Here is a 23,024-nt window from a genome sequence, read left to right on the forward strand (position 1 = left end):
GTTCAGACCTGGTATGCTGAGTCAACGTGTAAAGTATATTCTCAGTATTCTGAAAAACAAAAACAGCCTTGTATTTATTCAGGCGGGAGCAAAGTTTCTGATAATGACTCACTTGATATAAATGGGTTTATCCTATCTGTACTCTAATATTTTCATTATAAATATTACTAACATTTATATATAATATCACTAATGATATAAATAAATACTACTAATTTAAGTTGAAACGTCAATGAATGATAGAGAATGGCATCTGTAACTACTAGTATTATCAGGTACTTATTTCACTTTCTCAATTACCAGCATTGCTGTCCACTGACCACCTTCTTAGAAATGTTTAGTAGAGCAGAGCCTTGGCATTTGCTGACCTGTTTAAACTTACTAACTAGTAACCTAAACGTCTATTATATGACATAATTTGTATTTCTGCTATGGTATCTGACTTGTATACATTATAGGACCAGTGATTAGAAATTAATCAGTTAGGTTTTGAGGACACTTAGGTGGCCATCCAACATTTAGGTGTATTTAGTGGGACTCATACATATTTTACAGAAAAAATTTAATGTTAAAACTATTTTTGTGAATGTGAACTCTCATGAAAAGTTCATGAGTAATATTAATGATCTACTTCATCTAGCTTGAGTATTCTTTCCCATTTCCTGCCAGAACCCTTAATGATATGAACTTCTATGTGGGGGCCCAGTTTAGGTTACCTGCTTGACCCACTACACTTTGACAATTTCTGTCTCCATTCTATTTTTGGAAGAGATGGGGTCTTGCTCAGGCTGGTTTTGAACTCCAGACCTTGAGCAATCCGCCCGCCTCGGCCTCCCAGAGTGCTAGGATTACAGGCATGAGCCACCACACCCAGCCTTCTATCTCCATTTATTTGCTGGCTACAGCCTGAACTTAATCGTTGTCTCACTCAACACTGATTTCTGTTAAAGAATTTTTTGTCAACTACATCTTTGTTACACGTAAAACATTTTTTCTGCACGCACATGCAACTTGAACTTTGCCCACATGGATTAGCCAGAAACTCCCATTTTTCCAAGTCCATAACCTATTCTATCTTATGCTACTCTCCAAAATCCAGTCAAGACTCCAAGAATGGTAGGCTACATTCAACTATGCTCTCCAAAAACCCTGGGGAAAACATTCACTCTTTGCTGTTATTGAAGCCTGGTGTAAAAGTTTAATAATCCAAAGTGATTTCTTTTGGATATTGGTACTCTTTAAATCTGTATTTTCTATGATCAGATATAAAATCTATCCATCTTAAAATCATTATTGAGGCCAGGCACTCTGGGAGATCACTTGAGCCCAGGAGTTCAAGACTAGCCTGGCCAACAGCAGACATAGTGTTCCATGCCTGTAGTCCTAGCTACTCGGGAGCCTGAGATCATTTGAACCTAGGAGCTGGGAGACTACAGTAAGCTATGATGTCACTGCACTCTAACCATGGCAACAGAGGGAGACTGTGGCTCCAAAAAAAAAAATTATTTAAATATTAAAGGGCTTGACCCAGAACAAATACTTTACCTGCATAACTATTTTAATATTCATGAAAATGTATATATTATATCCTGGGCATACTAAACAGAAAAAATGTATACTTCTATCATGCCTAACCAAACTTGAAGTTCAGTAGTCTAAACATGACTTAGATCACACATAAGATTTTGATATACTTACAGTATGATATACTATGACAGACTTATCCACTGATCTTTAAAAGAAAAAAGAAACTAGGTGAAAATTTCTATAAGGACAAAGCACAGCATTTGTGTAATTAGTATTTTTAAATCATACATTTCGAATACCCTCTTTTTGTTTATAGATATATGAACTTTTATTCAAAAACTACATGCCATATATAAAATTTATCAGAAAATTATAAGCTTTATTAAAACAATAGCATATGCTATTTATACTACATAGCTATAAACAGAACAAGCATCTGTGATATATAAGTCATAATTCTATATCAAGTTAGTAACTCAAAGAGAAAAATCATTACAAGGAAAAGCTATTACTTGCTATTTGGTTTTGTTTCCGATAGCATTGTTCTTTACCATCGATATGGTTGTGCCTTAATAAGTAATCAATGTCTATATGTTTTGATCATGACCCATTTTTGAAAATTATAATTCTAAACTTGATGTTGACTACATGGTTTCCTTTAATGGTATAAAAATTAAAAGGAACCATCTGTGATTATTCTAACAGGGGAAAAGATAATCATGCAAAGAAAAATACAACATTGTTAACAAAGTACATAATTAAAAACAAAGGATAAATATGCTTCTATTTGGCATTTTCCTCTCCTTAAAAACAGTCTTTATGCTACATGACATATGCTGCAAGATCAGAAAACATCAGCAATAAAAGTGGTACAACTCTCCATAAAGCATGATTATTTGTACTTATTATTATTAAAAGGTAACTGATTATTTTCTGACCACAGGATTCATACCTATTAGAAGGTTTAAAATTCTTGTTCAGTAAAGTAGGCCATCCAGTGATGATGATGGATATCGACTACAGAATCTTTGTCATAAGTTCAAATTAAAATTATACTTTAAAAATTCAAATGTAAAATAAAATACAAGATAGGAAATATACAGTTGGCCCTTCATATCTATAGGTTCCACATCTCTGGATTCAACCAGCCACAGATCAAAATATTTTAAAAAATAAATTAAAAATAGCAACAGTAAAAAATATAGATAAAAATACAGAACAACAACTATTTACATAGCATTTACATTGTATTAGGTATTAAAAGTAATCTAGAGATGATTTAAAGTCTATGGGAGGCTAGGAGCAGGTGATATGCAAACACTACACTATTTTACATAAGGGATTTGAACATCCATGGGTTTTGGTATCCTTGCAGGGTCCTGGATCCAATCCCCTGAATGTACTGAGGTATGACTGTAATGTACTCTGGATGCCAAAAAAAGGTTATAGTTTTAAGTATGAAATTCCATCTAAAACAGTGAGAAATAATATTGGCAGCTAACATTATTTGATTATGTATATGTGAGACATAACGTATAGATACTCTTATTTGGTCCTAAATTCCTCGAAGTACAAGTTATTATTTACAGAATACCTAAAATTCTTAGGAAAAATTCTATTACTTTTGAGCATCCTTAAAAAAAAAAAAAAAGAGTAATGTCAATACGACAGCAGAACTTCCCCTCACAGAAACATCAATTTAAACAATTATCCACACACAATAATATAATACCTTCATAAGAGGTAAGGAAACCAGGTCTCTAGCTATAGAAACACGGTGGGCAGTCAGGAGCACATTAAACATTCTTTTAAAGATTTTATGAAGACAAAAAACTCAACTGGAACTAATAGATTAAAAAAAAAAAAATAAGTGAACTGGTCATTGGGTGAATTGGCTTTTGTTTAACTGACCTGGTGCCCAGTTCTGCTTAAGCCTATCTCTTCTAAAGGATGACTGCCAAAATTTCATTTGGAGCTTGGTGGAGCCCAACTATGCTAAGTTTACATAGAAAATGATCTTCCCTTCTTGTACCCATTACATTGTTTCTCAACTATAATTCTCTTTGGTGTCAAAAAACAAAACAAAAAAAACTAAAAGGAAATTCTACCTTCTGAAACTACCACTGGATGCAATTAAAACTAATCCTTGATGTATCACTTAAGAAACAGGATCATCGTTAGGGATATTTATAAGCACTGTATTGGGAAGACAGAAATTAGGGTAACAAGCAAGAGTCCACATATGAAAACAGCAAGCAGTAAGGCTGAAAATGTGGAGATGAACAAAAATACAAAGCACCCTGAGTGCCTGCCCAAGGAATTCAGACAATTTCACAGAGCCAGTCATGAGGGGAATAGAATAGGTTCTCTTGCTGATGAGGTATAGGAATAAACATAAGCAGCAAAAAAAAGGCCAAACATGAATAAACTATTAGGAGTACACTGAATCCATGCAAGCAGAATGGAAACTATGAACAGAGACCTGCAAACTTTTGGAGATAGAAAGGATTTTAAACTCACCTCCTACCATCTCTAATTTGATTAATATTGATTCAAAGGAAGACACAATAGGATTTGATAACTCATTAGATTTTGAGGGACAGAAATTAAGAGTAGGGATTAGTTTTCAATATTTTGAGATTTGAGTGTGAGAAACTAGGAGAATAATAGCTCACTGTAAATAGGTACAAAACAAAATACTTTGAAACTACTGCAACAATATAAAACCTCAAAATATTTCCTAAATTGAAGCTGACCCAACACCAAAACTACAACAGTTTGGTGCCCTTGGTTATATGTTTTCTACCCTGCTGTGGCTCTTCCCAACTTTTCAGTGCACACATTCTACCACAATATGCACTATCATCTCTACCTGACTTCCATTTTGAGTCAGGTACTAGTATTCAAGCCTTTTGATACTACATTCCTACAGTTTCACGGTACTCTAAACCACAACTCTGCTCACTCAAGAACACAAGAGAAAACACATCATATCTAGACAGCTACTGGACAAGAACAACATACACAGTTATGTGGTTGATATGGAAGAGCATATAATCACAGTCTCCAGGGAGACTGTGACACTGCAGTGATGTGGTACAGCCACCCATGTCAGAAAGCACACGAAGCATTTTGTTTCAAACTACCTTTGTACAATGGCAAAAAAAAAAAAAAAAAAAAAAAAAACCCTAATCAAATTAAATTACCAATAATTATTTCTTGAGGTCAAGTATGTTCCTAAGGCTTAAAGAATTTTACACTTCAGCACTTTTACTTTAAATGTAAAGAGGTAGCAAAAACAAGATAAAAATTACATGAAGAATCTGAAGAGGAAGAGAACATAAGGATGATGTGGGGGGGAGAGAAATGAAGACTGAGGTTAGCATCCAAAACACAAGCCATAAGATCCAGTCCACTTTGCTAAAGGAGAGCTGCAAGTTTGGTTCTGAGCTTCTTCAACAGCAATGCGACAAAGACAACATGATCAGTTACACAATTTAAGATAGAAACACAAACCTAGTGCTTAGGAAAAAAAGACATCAATTCCTTAGACTGAGATCTGACAGGACCAAGGTGTTTATAGAAAGGACGCTATGAAACACAAAGTCCTCAACAACTCTTCCTGAAACAACATAAGTTTCAAAGAGTTGTTTTGTAATGCCCCTCAGTATAAGCCAATGGCTAAAAGAGCTCAATTCAGAAAAAAAAGAAATCAGAAAGAAGGGATAAAGTTATATGTTATATAATTCTCTGATGTTCTGGATTACATAAAATACGTGTATATGTAATATTTAATAAATATATATCAATTATATCCCAAACATAATAAATGCTTTACCTCCATTTTCTTATTTAAAATTCTTAACAACTTAATGACAGAAGTGCTATTATATTCTCCATTTTATAATTCAGACAATGAAGCTAGAGAAGACATGGAATAGAACTTGTTCAAGGTCACACAGCTAGTAAACAGCAGAGCTGGGATTAAAACTCAGTTCTATATGATCCCCAAACCCATGTTTCTGAATTTTACACTTGCTAGAATATTTTCCCCCATGAATACATACATTAAAACTGATTCATGATAGGCACATACCCTGATAGTGTTATTCTAAAAACTTAGAAAGCAGATGGCATGGCTATTCAAATTTCACTAAAGCATGTAATTTCAAGCAATACAATATCTGCTAGCCCTCCATGACAAACAAATTGCAAATGTCCTTTTAAGTTACTAAATAAACCTATTCAATTGTAGCAATTGCAGGGAGTGTGGGGGGAAAAAAGATGATTTGGATTTTGGGAAAGGTGACCTTAAACCTTCTTCTCATAGTCATTACTGGGCAAGAGAGAGTTGTTCATTAACACCACTGATTTACTACAATAAACTCTCACATATTTACAAAACAGGTAAAATATAAAAAGCATCTTGATGGAGAGAGAGGGAACATTTATTTCTTATCCCTTCTGGAGTAAGAGTCCTGGCTGCCTTCCTCCCTCTCTTGCTTAGCAGGAAAAGAATTACAGAGGACTGGAGAGTTTAGGGGAAGATGCTGGGCCATGTGGCTCAGACCCTTCCAATTTTCTTTCTGATCTGCCTACAGGAGCGTTTGCAGTGGTCTACGCTGCTAAAGAGCAGCTGGGCAAGTTGGTTGCAGATTGAAAGTCATCTTATCCATTCTGTCATTCTATCTGTCCTGTATTTGTCTTTCATTGGTTTTCAACTCAAAGAGAAGAAAAGAGGGTGTTGTTAAACTTTTAAAACCCCAACAATTGTGGGCATTTTAAAAATTGGTTGCCAAGGAATCTGACCTACTGAGACTTTATGGAAAGAGGCAGCTTCTATCATAAAGACTGACCCTTCTTGTTTGAATAGAAGCTAATACATATTTGTTTTATCTGGTTGGATCAAGAGAATTAGGGTGGAACAAAAGACAAATTCTGCTAAGGGGCTAGAGCAAAGTTACCAGAAATGTGGAGAAAGTTGAAGGCAAAAAAAATTCCCACATGTTTTGCTACACGACACGTGATGCCATCATAGCTCTGAGGGCCAGTGGAATGTGAGCAGATATGAAAACCCAGGTGCCTTCTGCTATGCCAGACACTGAAAATATCTTCAAAGATGTAAAATAATGCCACTCTTCTCACTATATTTAATTTTTCCTTAAAAAATGTTAATATGCAATAAGTTTATTATTATTTTTAAATGAATTTTAGAATACTTTAGGATTTTCTCAATTTTATTTTCTATTATTATAAATAGTGGTAGATATAACCTACATAAGCAAAGGCTTTTTGGGGTCCTAACTTTTTAGAATGTTAAGGAATCTTAAGACCAAAAAGTGAGAACCACTGATCTAAATCATGAGTCAGTTCTTTACTTCACCATTAGCACCCATCTCCAATAGCCAGGCCTAGCAAGTTAGAAATGCTTTAAAAGTTTCAGTAGTTCTCCTAAATTTGCTAGATAAAGTTTGAACAAGTTCTAACAACATCCTAGGTCCTCTATCATCTTTACAACCTATTTTTCCGGCCTCATTTCCCTTTATTCCTTTTTATGTTTATCACACATTTTAATCTACTCAAGAATTTCCTGCCTCTTGGAATGCCCACATTTCTGTTCTCCAGTCCTCCCATATCTGCATATGAACTCTATACTGCCTTTTATACAACCACATCTATCTATGCCTTATACACCACACCTTCCTTAGCATACCTCTGACAATCACATTCTGTTGCTCATTCATTTTTCCTACCTAGCCATTTAATCCATCTTTTATCCTACTCACTTATTTTCACTGTCACTCTTGCTCATATGTATCCAATCTATCTTACCAATGACTTTTAGTCACAAATGGAATCTATTATTAACCAATTGGTTTGCTCTTATCTATCGACTCATCAAGTATGGTTTAAACATGTCTGTTAATTCTTCTAAAAAACTAAATTGGAAAGATAAACATTTCCAACTCATTCATTTGCCTGTATGTTTATCCAAATAAACTAAGAATATTCAGAAAAATATTTAATGTGACCTTGAGCAATAATACATACCCCAAATCATTTAACAATGTAAACTTCTATTTATCCAGAATGATTGGGAAAGGTATATTCCAGTTAATTTAATGTTAATTATCTAAGAGTCACATATATACAGACAAAGAATTACAATGCAATAAAATGAACTTAACACAAAACAATATTGAATATCACTTAATACTTCTTCCATGATTTAGAGGGTAAGGATATGTCAGGATCTTGCAGTGTTATTAGGTTATCACCATAAACATCAACTATCGGAAAGAGACTTAAAACATCTTCAAGAGCACAGTGTCTTATATTTCCTTTTATATGCCTTATTGCAACTGGCAGACAGCAGGGCACACAAGAGAACCACAGTTACTTGTTGAATTTCATTTAATCATATGTCAATTAACCTGTCCCCCAAAACAACAGAAGGAAATCAGTTTTATTTGCTTAAATTTTCCACTGATTTAAATTCTGGGTCAGAGGGGAATTACATAAATGCTTTCGATGATAATATTCATCTTTTGAGATGAAAATGCCACATCTAAAACAATGGCAGCATAACTAATTATTTGGCTGACTGATAAGAATTGGAGCATATGGAGAAGAGAACCAATAGGCTTAGTCCAGATGTTTCAAGCAGAGGTTAGGAGCCTAAATGTCTTTGCTGAAGCAAAAGCTGCTGTAAAGAGCCATGAATGTGGGGGGTTGGAATGCAATGGCCTGATAGATGTTCTAAAACTTTCCTGTCTGATCTATCTAGTGGTGAGAAGGAGAAAACATACAAAAGTATTCAAAATGAAAAGACTATACAATTACCTAACACAATGAAGCTTTGAAAAATAAAAAAAAATGAAAATTTCAACAGAGAACTGGAAATCTTAAGTGACACAGTAGACTTGAAAAAATAGCCAAATAGAAATTCTAATACAAAAAATAAAATTAGCAAAATTAAGAATCTCAGTGCACCAGTTTAATATCACATTAGCTGAAGAGGGAATTAGTAAAGGGGATATCATTCAGAATGAAGAACAAGAAACAGAAGAGAAATAGAATAAAAACATAAAAGTGAGAATACAAGACAAAGTCTAAGTGAGAAGGTATAACCTGCATTTAATTGGAGCCCCAGATTAGAGGAGGAAAGGGACAGAAGCAATATTTAAAGAGATAATAAATAAGAATGTCCTGTCGACGGAAAAAAGCCAAACTCTGTAAAATAATTTTAAAGAGATTTATTCTGAGCCAAATTTGAGGACCATGACCCGGAGCCACTGCCAAGAGGCCTTGGGCAAGTGGACTCGCTGTGGCTGGGTTACAGTTCAGTTTTATACATTTTCAGAGAGACAGGGGTTACAGGCAAAGTCACAAATCAATACATGAGAGGCATATATTGGTTTGGCCCAAAAAGGTGGGACATCTCGAAGCAGGGGGGGGGGTGGCGGCTTACAAGTTATAGGTGGGTTTAAAGATTCTTTGGCTGGCAATTGGCTGAGAGAGTTAGACTTTACCTAGAAGACCAGAAAGGATATGCTTACTTTAAGATAAGGGTATGAACACTCTGGGAGGTCCAGACAGGAGGACATTTTAAATTTACAATAGGCACCTGCTAGGATGCTTGAGTTAAGGTATTTTAAATTTGTGATAGGCATCTGCTAGGATGCTAGAGTTAAGACAGGGGCTTCATATCTTTTAATGTTAATGCCATACCAGAATCAGGTTGGGAAATAAACCACCACTTTATTTGGTTAACAAAAAGCCACTTAGTAGGAATTTACCATTTGTCAGCCTGACCCAGCTGGCCTCCTTAGGAAAGAGTTTTTAGCAAAAGAAAAAGATCAGAGTTCAGTCCTTAGTCCCAAAACTGATCAAACATCATTCCACAGATTTAAGAGGCTCAATGAATTCCAAGCAAACTAAATAAAAAGAAACTCATATGTAAGTACATCAAAAAAAATGTGCAGAAAACCACAAATAGAAAATTTCACATTTACCTATTAGATAAACAGAAAAATAGAACAGAGTAACAGGCTGAGAAACAGACCCACATGTACATGGTCAGTGATTTCTAACAAGGGAGCATAACAAAATGGCGAAGAAAAGATAGTCTTATCAATAAATGGTGCTAAGACAACTGGATAGCCATAAGGAAAGAAATGAAACTGGATTCCTACTGCATATCATACACATAAGTCAATTTTGTGAAAGGTAAAACAATGAAGGTTTTAGAAGATCATACAGGAAAAGATCCTCATGACCTCAGAACAAAAAGAAACTAACTACAGGCCGGGTGCAGTGATTCGTGCTTATAATCCTAGTACTCTGGGACACTGAGGCAGGAGTATCGCTTGAGCTCAGGAGTTTGAGACCAGCCTGAGCAAGAGTGAGACCCGTCTCTACTAAAAATAGAAAAATTAGCCAGCATCACGGCATGCGCCTGTTGTCTCAGCTATTTGGGAGGCTGAGGCAGGATGATTACTTGAGCCCAGGAGTTTGAGGCTGCAGTGAGCTATGATGACACCACTATACTCTACCTGGGGCAACAGAGCAAGCAAGACTCTGTGAAAGAAAGAAAGAAAATAAAGAGAAAGAAAGAAAGAGAGAGGAGAGAAAGAGGAGAGAGAAAGAGAAAGAGAGAAAGAAAGAAAAAAGAAACTGACTGTTAAATTATGAACCGTGGGACGTGCCTCATGGGCGGTCCTTGGGCGGGCGCCGCTCCGCTTCCCTCCAGCCTCAGAAGTCGGTGCCAGAGGCCGTAGGAGGCAGGCAAGCGCATCTCCATGGTCTAGAAAAACACTGCAAAAATGTCCCTCTATCCATTTCTTGAAGACTTGAAGGTAGATAAATTAATTCAGGCTCAGGCTGCCTATCCTGCAAATCCTGCCAACCCAGCAGTTTTATCAGAAGCTTCTGCTCCTGTCTCTCAAGATGGAAGTCTCTATCCTAAACTGTATCCAGAGCTCTCTCAATACATGGGCCTAAGTTTAAATGAAGAAGAAATACATGCAAATATGGCCATGGTCCCTGGAGCACCAGTGCAGGGGCAGTTGGTAGCAAGACTTTCTAGTGTGAACTATATGGTGGCTCCTGTGACTGGCAATGATGTTGGAATTCGTAGAGCAGAAATTAACCAAGGGATTTGTGAAGTCATTTTGTGTAAGGATCAAGATGGAAAAATTGGACTCAGGCTTAAATCTATAGATAATGGTATATTTGTTCAGCTAGTCCAGGCTAATTTTCCAGCCTCATTGGTTGGTCTGAGATTTGGGGACCAAGTACTCCAGATCAATGGTGAAAATTGTGCTGGCTGGAGCTCTGATAAAGCACAGAAGGTGCTCAAACAGGCTTTTGGAGAGAAGATTACTATGACCATTCGCGACAGGCCCTTTGAACGGACAATCACCACGCACAAGGATTGTACTGGACATGCTGGCTTTATCTTTAAAAATGGAAAAATAACATTCATAGTCAAAGATAGTTCTGCAGCCAGAAATGGTCTTCTCACAGAACATAACATCTGTGAAATCAACGGGCAGAATGTCATTGGATTGAAGGACTCTCAAATTGCAGACATACTGTCAACAGCTGGGACTGTAGTTACTATTACAATCATGCCTGTTTTTATCTTTGAACATATTAAACGGATGGTCCCAAGCATTATGAAAAGTCTGATGGACCACACCATTCCTGAGGTTTAAAAATCATGGCGCAACAAAAATGTAGCTGAATTTCTCCAGTTTCCTTCTTTGGCAACTTCTGTATTATGCACACGAAGCTTTCCCAGAGCCAGCGAGCATATGCTGCATGAGGATCCTTCTATCTTACATATGGCTGGGAATCTTACTGTCTCATCTGATATCTTGTTCAGATTTCAAGATAGTGGTAGCCTTATCCTGGTTTTACAGATGTGAAACTTTCAAGAGATTTACTGACTTTCCTAGAATAGTTTCTCTACTGGAAACCTGATGCTTTTACAAGCCATTGTGATTAGGATGACTGATACAAGCTTAGCTCTATGTCAGAACCAGTCACCTTTCTCCTAGGTAATGAGCAGTACTGTTCATATTACTTTAGTTCTATCTTATATTTGCATTTTTAACATGTTACCATGTACATTTAGAATGATTGCCTTTGATGTTTTCTGTTTTGATGTTTTTGTCGTTTTTTTAGTTCTGTGTGTGTGTGTGTGTGCGCGCGCGCGCGTAAAACACCTATTAAGAACACTGGTTTCATTCCATGCAAGCATTATACAGTGTATGTAGGTTGCAAGAGATTGTGATGATTGTCGTTTAAATTTTAACTACCTTCTCTTAATATGCTTGAACTGTCGCCTTAACTATGTTAAGCATCTACACTAAAAGCCAAAATATAATTATTGCTGCCTTTCTAAAACCCAAATGTAGTTCTGTAATAAACCGAAATGTGTACTAAAAAAAAAAAAAAAAATTATGAACTGTGAAAAGGCAAACCCACAGGATGGGAAAAGATAGTTGCAACAACTATAACCAACAAATGGTTCAAATATAAAAATACAAACAAATCAGTAAGAAAAAGATTACCCATAAAAAAAGAAAACAGGCAGGAGACATAAACAGATACTTCATAAGAGAAAATACCTATGACCAATAAACTTCTAATAAGGTTCCAATCTCATTGTCTTAAGGAAATGCAAATTAGAATAACAATAAGATAACAAACACTACACACCCATCAGAATGGCTAAAATTTAAAAGATCCACAATACCAACTATAAGCTAGGATATGAAACAATACTGTTATATATAGAACTATTAATTGTTTCACCATTTGGAAACAATCTGATATTATATCTGCCAAAGTTGAAAACACAAATACTCTATGATCCAGCCACACCATTGCTATATAGGTATTTATTCTACAGAAATCCATGAATATGTGCACCAGGAGATACAATATAGTCATAGAATTATTATTGCAATGCTCCTAAACTGGAAACAATCCATATATCAACATTAAAATGGATCATATAGTATATCCATGCAATGGAATATTACACAGCAATGAAAATCAACAGATCACAGCTACATACAGTAATATGAATTAATGTCACAAGTGTAATGTTGGGTAAAGGAAGCCAGAGACAAAATAATTCATATTGTACGATTTAAGTCAGTTTAAAAGAAAAAACAGTATTGCATATGACCTGAGGTGTTGTCAACAGAAAGGGGCACTTGGAAGGGACTGGAGGGGATTCTGGGCAGAACCAGCAATGTTCTAGTTTGACCTGAATAGTGGTTACATCATAGCAATTCATCAAGCTGTTCTTTTATGCTTTATGTACTTTTCTGTATGTCTGTTCTATTGTATATAAAAATGGCTTAATAAAATTAAATTAAATAGCTTACCCCGAGACCAGCATCCGTCCATCATGGGAAAAAGCACAAGCCAGAACAGGAGCACAGTGCCCACTCAATGTACTTTTATATTTTAATTCAAAACCTGCAAATAACAAGGTAAGAAAAATTAGCAAGCTGACCATGCTTAGACTTTATTTTAAAGTCAACACTATTCCACTTACTTATTCAATAATCTTTGAGTGCCTAAAGGACACAAAAATTAAAAATCCTTATGCAGCTCAGGTATCTATACATGTAAGCAAATAATTGGAATGCAGTATGATTAAGTGGTTTCAAAAGTACAGCAATGGACTTAATAATGTGCTCAGCAAAGGCTAGATGGGGTGATTTTATGACTAATAAAATATTTTTAAACATTTAAACCATACAATTTTAGTATCTGATAAAAAGAAAATATGTCAATTGTCCAGAAGACTAAAAAAATCTAATGCTTACATTTTTTTAGACATTAAGAAAATAAATTCTCATTCTATAAAAACAAATGGCAATTTATATATCTTGTAATTCCAATATATCTTTATAACACCCCTACAAAGTATGAACACTAAAATCCTTTTTATACTTTCTAGAATTACTGAAAATAAATATCACAACTATTTTAAAGGTAAACTGAGGGAATTCAATATATTTTGGTGACAACCAATAAAAATAATTACTAAGAAGTTGGGAGGGTGATGTACCAAAAAACTCTTAGAAATGACAAATGAATTCAGTAAAGTTGCAGGATACAAAATCAATATACAAAAATCAGTAGCATTTCTACACAGGAAGAACAAACTAGCTGAAAAAGAAATCAAGGCAGCAATCCCATTGCAATAGCTATTTTAAAAAACCCTATAAAACACTGATGAAAGAAATCAAAGGGCATACAAACAGAAGACCCACACATCTATTTACTCCTCCTACAAATAAGCAATTCAGGTACAAATGATGATAAATGCTTTATGAAAAAGTTGTAACTATATATTTACAAACTGTTACATGTTTTTTAAAAAAGAGTCAGTGTAGAAATATTTCCCAACAAATGTATGAAAGTCTTTACTTCTGAACAATTATTAAAGACATTGTATTTAGGACATCCACATGAATGACCATTTATAGCTGCTTACTAGAATTTTACTTCTGGTAAAGAACAAAGTAGAAGGAAGAGGTGGGATAGACAAGAGAAGGACAGGAACTCTTACTCTCACCAGCATGTCACCCATTAAAATTACTAAACATAACTAATAGGCAATAAAACTAAAAGGAATGTATTTATTTGCTGGTAGTAGGCTCTTCTCCGTACACTAGCACAATTAGTAATAAAAATGTAGTTTGTGATTTAACCAAAACTTAGTAGGTAACAAATAATATTGTGAGGCATCTGAATCAAGATGGCCAACTGACCACAAAATTCAGTTCTCATTAAAATGTTAGAGGGAATAAAGATATAAATGTACATTATGAAGAAAGGGAAGGGGCATCAACAACTGATGCACCAGAAACTGAAAGCAACTTTGGAAAAGCAGAAAGCAGATGAATTGATGAGGCAGTAGAGCAGAACAGCATCCAGAGTACAAGGGAGAGGGCTAGAGCCAAATAGAAAGTTGTTCTCCCCTAGAAAATGCCCCATGACTTAGGACTATCAACAGCCAGGAGAAAATAAAATTAACATGACACAAACATGACTTGAAAATAGAAAAATTAACTGAAAAGTTGATATGTGGATGACTCAATGTCTACCTCCAATCCCTCCCCAACCCCACCCTTAGTACGATGCACTAAAGTTGGGTGCTTATCCCCTGGCAAAATCTTTCTAAGGAAAATAACTGTCTAGGGAGCTCTTGGACAACATGGACATCCACTCTTTCAAGCCTCCAATCCCTCCCCTTTAGGGCCAACTACCTACCTCCTCATACTAAAGGGAAGCCAGCAACAACAAACTACCAACATGCACAGAGCTTCTAAACGTCTTATTATTGTCTACTTCTTAAATGTAAATGGAATATTAAGCAAAAAAGGAGACCAAGAGCAAACGAAGATGATCAGGAAACAGAAGGGAACTTAAAAACAAAACAAAAACTCCTAAGTGATATCCTGAGAGTTTTGAAATCTTACATTTGTAAAATAAAAGGACATTATGAAAAGGAAACAAAGAGGATGATCAGTTTTTAGAAACTGAAAATATGACTGATGAGATAAAAAATTCAAAAGAAGGTTAAAGGAAAAAGCTGAGCAATTTTTCCATAAAGTAAAAAAAAGAGGTAAATGTGGGGAAAACAAAAAGACATAGCACTCAATTAATGGGAGTTATAAAAAGAGAAGTAGAGAAGGAATTATTAAAGAAATAACATAAAGGAATACTGTATTCCAAAACTGATTATAAGCTTCTTAACTGAAAGGGTCGCCTGAGGGAATAGTACAATGCATGGGGGAAAGATCCACACACTGTCAAACAGCAGTAACAACAGTGAACGAAAAAATAAATAGTAATACAAACAATGTTTACAGAAATTGCAAACCACCAAAAGAGTGGAAAATTAAAAGTAAAGTGGTCACCTCTGGTGAGCAGGAATGTGCATAGTAGCAAAAGGGGTAAGGTCATAATCAGCATGAGCACCTGATTTTTAAATCGTGTATTACTTTGATCAAAAGATTCTTAAACATATTTTTATAATTACTTTTAGGTATCCAGGATACCTTAAGTAAAAAGATTAAACAGAAATTTTATCCAGAGGACAAATAACTTTTGGGAAGTACCAGCTATATACATACCTAAGACATGGGTAAAAGAAACCACCCAAATTTTGATTTGGCAATCTTGACCACATGATGCTAATCGAAAAAACTGGAGGTCTTGTTCTCCATCTAAAAATTTGTTAAAAATAAATACAAAGAATAAATCATTTAAACCCAAAAATTTTCAATTTATTATACTGAGATTTGTTAATTCTATTCACTTAAACAAGCAATATTAGTTAATGTACACCATCTAGTGAAATGTCAATTAAAGAATTTCTTTTAAACAAGGTACTACATAGGATTATAACTTTAGTCCTGAAGTTGCTACCATAAAATGCCTTTTATTTACCTTATAGTACGAATATAGCTCAAGACTACAAGTACCAATATTCAACCACTAAGAAGAGTACCCTCCAACTCCATTTTAGAGCCTATCACTAGCATTGATTAGAAAATTTAGGAAGAAAAGTCATCTATGATTAAGAATGTTAAATGCTTAATCATTCTTTTCAAACATTCTTAATCAACTTTTTTTTAGGACATCAATTTCTTAAAAGCCTGGTCTATAATTCACATGGAATAGTAATAGGAACTTTTCTCCATTTGATTTAATCATGACAAAGGCTGAAATTATATTAATCCAAAATAACATCAACTCAGCCCTTTTGGTCAAAAATATACAATTTAGGGAAAGCAGTGAGTTAACTGGTGTTACAAAAACTCCGCTAGTTTGTGCTGAAGGTAATTTCAGTGTATAATTATATATCTACTAAATGAAGTTCCTAAATATGTGTAAATAATGTAAATATTGGTATCATCAGCTCAATTTTACAGGCATTCCACCACACACCACAGATTAGCTTCATCAAAGGTAGTTTGACACTTATATGCAGGAAACACAAGAAAGCTAATACACATCTTAAGATTGCACTCTGTTTTTCACATATTCAGTATAGAGTATTTAATTTATATACCTAGGTATGTAAATTTTTTATAAGGATGCTCTCTGCCTCAGTGAAAGTACACACAGTTTATTAACAAATTAACTTCCATTTCACTGAAAGTTTTTCTAAGTCCACGGGATTTCCACATTTCAACAGCACTTCTGTTTTTGTAGCACAGATTCACCCGAAGTGTATTCTTTCTATGAAAGATTTTTTTTTTTTTTGAGACAGAGTCTCACTCTGTTGCCTGGGGCTAAAGTGCTATGGGGTCAGCCTAGCTCACAGCAACCTCAAACTCCTGGGCTCAAGCAATCCTATTGCCTCAGCCTCCTGAGTAGCTGGGACTACAGGCATGTGCCACCATGCCTGGCTAATTTTTTCTATATGTTTTTAGTTGTCCTGCTAATTTCTTTCAAAAAAAATTTTTTTTTCCAGTAGAGACAGGGTCTCGCTCTTGCTCAGGCTAGTCTCGAACCCCTACGCTGGAGCGATCCTCCCACCTCAGCCTCCCAGAGTGCTAGGATTACACTGTGCCCAGCCTCTATGAGATCTTGATGGATGTAAGCAACTCCTAATAATCACTAAGTCTTTTTAAGGTAAAACATTTTACTCAATAAATGACTGAGTAAAATATTTAAATATCAGACCTGATTAGCAAAACTTTCTTTTCACTGTTTCTTGACTAAAGAGTCTTTGAATTCTGAAGTTCTTTAAGTAGTAAGAATTCATCTAAAACAAAGGAAAATTATGGAGCTTAAAATATGCCTATGTTTGGTATCTAAATATAATATTTAGAAATAGAGTTTTCAGAAAAAAATATCTAAATTGTATTAATAACCTAAACCAAGATTTATTGTTTAAAAACTGGAGAGATTGATCATTTTTCACTGGGTGCAAATGGGATTATTTGTCCTTATTTAAGCAAAATGTCACAAGTCAATGTCATAACTATTTATAGATAGTAATATCAAATTAAATGACAAATTAAAATTATATACTTTGTCTTTTAAGTAAATACAGTAGTTCTCACAAATTTCTATAAATCACTTTTAAAGCATGTATCAATCTGTTTCAGGGAACTTACACATAAGGTTAACATCTATGTCAACAGAAGCCCTAAACAAACTAAAAAAGCACAGATTAAAATTATACTGAGAGAAATGTATACTGAAATATGCTCTAAAGGCAGGGCAGGGATATGGATATTACTTATTTTAGAATCTCACATAGAATTCTCTGCCTGTTTTAGTGAATCTTTCCTGACTCCAGAAGCTACTGATCTCTCTAAAGGCAAAACAAAAAACCCTAGTTTTACTCTAATATTAACTAATATTAATAATAATGGTATTTTTATTGGAAATCTATCTCTAAAAAAAATACAGAAAAACAAAAACTTTCTGATTCACCATATCTATTTAAAACCAAGAGATTGTATCTATATTCAGGAGGCTTTTTTCCTTCTTTTTGAAAAAGTAATTGTGTTGCCAAACATCTTATTTTATAAATTTAATCTTCGGAAGATTAAGTTAGCAAATGGACAATGCGGCATCTGTTTCCAATTTTTTTTCCAATTTTTTAATGTCATGTTTTTAAACATGTGTATTTTTAGAAATCATAGTAAAACCAACAGGGTTAATCCTCTAAGTTGCCATATTCAAAGAATATGAATCTTTCGTACCAAGTTAAATCACCCCCTACATATACAAAGAAGGTGAATTCCCCACGTATTTCTTCATGATTTCATTTTGATCCAAAAAGAGAGAAGGATAATCCCTTAAAAGGAATAAATTAGGAGGGCTCCTCGCTTTACTAATGATGAAATAGAATAAAAGAAAAGTCATGTACAGTACAAATTACGAATAGGAATTTCAAGTGCTTAAAAGAGTAAAATAACTAACCAGAAACTGGCTGTGAAGAAAAATCGCAGCAGGTAATTCCAAGATCATGCGCTTTTTCACTATGCAGACACCTCATTTTATCATCCCACACTGTTAAATCTCCACATGAGGAGCCAGTGACAAGGAGGTTTCCATTAGGAGAAAATGCACAGGCCACTAAGGAACCATCCTTAACACTACCACATCTGAAACAAAAGCAAAAAAGGGGGTTTTCATTTCAGAGCATCTTTTACTTTATATTATTACACAATTTCTAACAGCAGCTTGATATTGTAAAAAGAATAAATGGCTATCAAAGAACTAGAGAGAAAGGACAAATGATGACAATTTCTGTAGACACAGAAATATCATTTGTATGCTAGAAACTGAAATATGCTTTCTAAAAGTAAGGGAGGATTTACACATCTTAATATGCCTACATGTAATTATAGGGCTCCAAACCAAAGTTAACATATCTTCATATTTTGCCATGTGCCAAGTCAGTATAAACACATTAAAATCTACAAAACTTAAAAAAAGCAATGACAACCAACAATATCAAATGTAGCCAAATATTTTTTTTAAAGGTAAGATAAAACTATTTTTTTTTTTTTTGAGACAGAGTCTCACTTTGTTGCCCAGGCTAGAGTGAGTGCCGTGGCATTAGCCTGGCTCACAGCAACCTCAATCTCCGGGGCTCAGCGATCCTACTGCCTCAGCCTCCTGAGTAGCTGGGACTACAGGCATGCACCACCATGCCCGGCTATTTTTTTGTATATATATTTTTAGTTGGTCAATTAATTTCTTTCTATTTTTGGTAGAGACGGGGTCTCGCTCAGGCTGGTTTCGAACTCCTGACCTTGAGCAATCCGCCCGCCTCGGCCTCCCAAAGTGCTAGGATTACAGAGATAAAACTATTTTTGTTGAAAAACATGTTATTGGGGTCAAACGTTCTTTCACCTTCGATATTAAAATCACAGAAGAAATGCTAAGGCTTTTCATCTCATCTGGAAATATAAATTCTTTATGAAAAGAAAATGCTGTGAACAAGTTAAAATTATCTTAGGAAGACAGGTAAGCACTGTGCTGACGATATTACTTTAATTAGGAAAAATAGGCTGTTAACACAACAATTAGTGCCGTGTCCCAATCCAGCAGGGCATCATTTTTATAATACATCATTAACTACTATACTTCAGGGATAGTTAGGCTATAGAGTCAGAAGTCATCACAGGTAAATAGGGGGGAAAAAAAGTTTCCTTGACTACCAGGTGTTACTTCATTCATATGAAACATTTTGTTTTTTCCGTGCTTTTTCTCTAAACTAAGGTTTATTTACACAACTTAAAACATATCACCTTCTTTAACTGGAAGACTAAGCTTAAGTGGCATCAGTTGTTGACCAGCTGGCATTTGTGCTCTGAAAGATATTGGGAGGTAGGAGTAGGGGGAGGTACATTAGGCTATTTTAGTTGAAAATACTTAAATGGACTTTATGGTTTATGGTCTTTAACGTACTTAATGTCACCTGAAAGTGGCTGAAATGGTAACTTTTGTTATGTATTTTTTATCACAATATAAGTAAAAGTGTATGATTATAATGTTTGTTGGTATGTTGCAACATACCATTACCAATGTAAATTAACTGATGTATTTTTTCCAAAAATTTTGCTGAGGTTTTTTATTTATTTTTTTTTAGAAATGATAAATAACACACCATCATACTAGTCACGAAGTTCTTTCTTCTGGTCTTGGCCATTCACCCAGCAAGAAGGAGAAATAACCTGTTACCTCTTAAGTGAGATTTACCTATCATTACTTTATTATTGAGAACACTTGAGCCACAAGTGACACCAATAAAGCCTAAAATCACTGAACCTTATTCAAAAGACTGTTCTCTTTACCTAATTCTTATAGTAAAAATCCAGAAAAGTCTAACAAGATTAACTCTTATTTTAAAAAAGACTGGAATTTAAAACTCTCAGAGCCAAGGAAATCCACTAAAAGATTTTTTTTTTTTTTTTAGATTTAGGCTCTCAATCTCAATCTGTCACCCAGGCTAGAAGAATTCAGTGGTACAATCACAGCTCACTACAGCCTCAAACTCCTGGGCTCCAGCAAAACTCCTGCCTCAGCCTCCCAAGCTGCTAGGATTACAAACACACTCAGCTAATTTTTTGTAGAGATGGAGTCTCACTATGTTGCCCAGGCCAGTCTTGAACTGCTGGTCCTCCAGTGATCCTCTGGTCTCGGCATCCCGAAGTGAGGGGATTATAGGCATGAGCCACCACACGCAGCCCCAGAATCATATTAAACACCTCTCAAGTTTTTTGACCTTTAGAAGACAGGTTAAAATATTTTTCCTTGTGCTGTCTGAAAACTATCTGCTTCCTAAAGTCATCAAAATATTTTGCTTTCTGTGTGTGTGTGTTTTATACTTAGTCAATAAGATTAAAACCAGGAAGGATTTAAATACTCATACCTATATAACTTGTAGGACTGTGCATTCCACAAAACAATAGTTCCATCAGCTGCCCCTGAGGCCACACAAGTGGAGTCTGGGGAAAACTGGCAAATTCTCACAGGGCTACCACTAGGCTGTTCCATCACTGCCAGAGTCTGTCCATTCTGAGTATTCCATAGGACAGTGGTTCCATCTGTTGAACATGAAGCCAAAATATGTCCTGAAGGGGAGAAACAGCAGCAGTGGACAGCATAGGTGTGAAACTTCAATGGAGAGTGTGGCAGTTCAGTAAAGTCACTTAAGGAGTACAGACGAATTGTTTTGTCCAAGGAGCAAGTAGCCAAAAGGGAAATGGAGAAGGCACAGCAGTTGACATCATCACCATGATCACCTAATGTGTGAATTAGTTTCACCATGTTCTTTATTGGAAGTAAAACAGCCTGTAATTTTTAAGTAGATAAAGGTTACTTCATCCTAGGAATCAGAAAAAGCAACTCAAATCCATATAAAAAGGCCAAAATCAATGTAAGAATTTGTTCAATGAAAGCTCCTATAATATTTTTAAAGGACAATCTATTGCTTGGGATAAGGATAGCTTGGAAAAATAAAAAACATTTATAAGACTATAACCTCTGATGACGATCACAGTCACCGCTCCCATGCCAATGAAGTTTCACAACTCCTGAAAAAGAAACTTCGCAAATAACTTCAAACTGATTTGATGTTGAACTTTCAAAACCTAAGGTATTTATTTCACCTTCGAAGCCTTTCCCATAACTAATTAATTCCCAACACTGCCTCATTCCAGATCTAATCTCCAACTCAAACTGTCTCAGCTGCTCCTTCCACAGGGTGGAGCCAAGGCTATTTGCTCTGCTTTTAAGATGCAACTGTAGGATTTGCTCATAAAAAACAAAGGTCTCACTGAAAATTTAAGCGGCAGTGTTGAAAGCTACCTTGTCATGGTTTGTCATCTTGCCTGATAAAGAATAAAATGATATAAAAGATGTGAGATGAGGCACTTACTATAGATAAATCAAGGAAACCAAGGGAAGAAAACCAGAGTGGCAAAAAACAGACTTCACCAGAGTGCACTCAAGAATAAACTTACAGATTCAAAATAAAATCCAAACTCCTCACCATGGCAAATAAAACAATCTGTGATCTGATTCTTGCCTGCCCACTTCTCAGACCTCAACTCTTGCCACTCTCCCTCATTTCTTTCCATCCTCCCCAGTCAAATTCATCCCAGTCTTCTACTTTCAGAAAAGCAGTTTTCTTGAAATGAAATGCTCTTCCCTCTGCTCTTGGGACCCTATTTGCCATTCAGATCTCAATTTCAGTGTCCCTCTTCAGAGAGGGTTTCCCGAAAGTAGCCACTCTCTAGGCTAGCACATTCTAATTCTCAGCATAGCAATTACCACCATCATCAGATATTTGTTTTCTTCCCCAAATTCCAAAGGAGTATTTTATCGATCTTGTTCATTTCTGTATCCATACTATGCAAAACTGTGTCAAGCACCTAACATGTTCAAATATTATTTATTTTGTTCAAACCCAACTGAATTTCAGCCTTTAAATATTATACATGAAATACAATATGAAATGATTAGAAAATAAATCTACCAAAATCAAAATATATACATATATATCTGACAATGAAAAAATGGTTTGGAATGAGACAGTAGTCAGCCCTGAAGGAATAGGTATAACCTTGACTTGTGAAATTCATGATATTTTGTTCTAATCTTATATAAGGAAATCTCTACCAAAAAAAAAATATTTACAAATGGAACATGCCTTTCCCACCTTCACTTAATACCCAAAAGTTCAGCCTCCTTTTGTCAAACAAACTCTAATAAGGTCTAAAAAACAAACACGAAAGTTTCTGGGAGATTATCGCCTGTATTACTGCACTGAAAACAACAGATCAGGTGGTGCTTTCTGGAGAACTCCCAAAATCCCAACTGTGCAAGTGCAGACACAGGTGATTTTTCCAAACAAACTCTGGCTTTCACTCCCCTGGGGCACTCAGCTCCCTCTGCAGCTTGAACTCGGACGGCTGGAAACACGG

The 23,024-nt window shown here is 35.3% G+C and overlaps 1 protein-coding gene and 1 pseudogene across 5 annotated transcripts in view; one reads left to right on the plus strand and one right to left on the minus strand.

Annotated features, from left to right (window-relative positions):
• WDSUB1 (WD repeat, sterile alpha motif and U-box domain containing 1) overlaps window positions 1–23,024 on the minus strand; it is a 39,935-nt gene that overhangs the window by 16,219 nt on the left and 692 nt on the right. For 2 of the 5 annotated variants that reach the window (XM_012745278.2, XM_012745279.3), the window contains exons 2-7: window positions 20,969–21,390; window positions 18,508–18,692; window positions 15,699–15,791; window positions 12,933–13,026; window positions 1,699–1,732; window positions 9–49 (exon numbers count right to left, since the gene is read on the minus strand). In XM_012745278.2, coding sequence (XP_012600732.1) covers window positions 9–49; window positions 1,699–1,732; window positions 12,933–13,026; window positions 15,699–15,791; window positions 18,508–18,692; window positions 20,969–21,366 — 845 coding nt within the window. In that variant the 5' untranslated portion in view covers window positions 21,367–21,390. Of the gene's footprint in view, window positions 1–8; window positions 50–1,698; window positions 1,733–12,932; window positions 13,027–15,698; window positions 15,792–18,507; window positions 18,693–20,968; window positions 21,391–21,580; window positions 21,603–23,024 lie in introns of those variants that run through there. The other 3 variants (XM_076005564.1, XM_012745282.3, XM_020288470.2) reach the window with 3 other exon arrangements.
• LOC105860476 (syntenin-1 pseudogene) lies at window positions 10,042–12,003 on the plus strand (annotated as a pseudogene).

This window comes from Microcebus murinus, chromosome 8 (genome assembly GCF_040939455.1).
Source record: "Microcebus murinus isolate Inina chromosome 8, M.murinus_Inina_mat1.0, whole genome shotgun sequence".
Lineage (NCBI taxonomy): Eukaryota > Metazoa > Chordata > Mammalia > Primates > Cheirogaleidae > Microcebus > Microcebus murinus.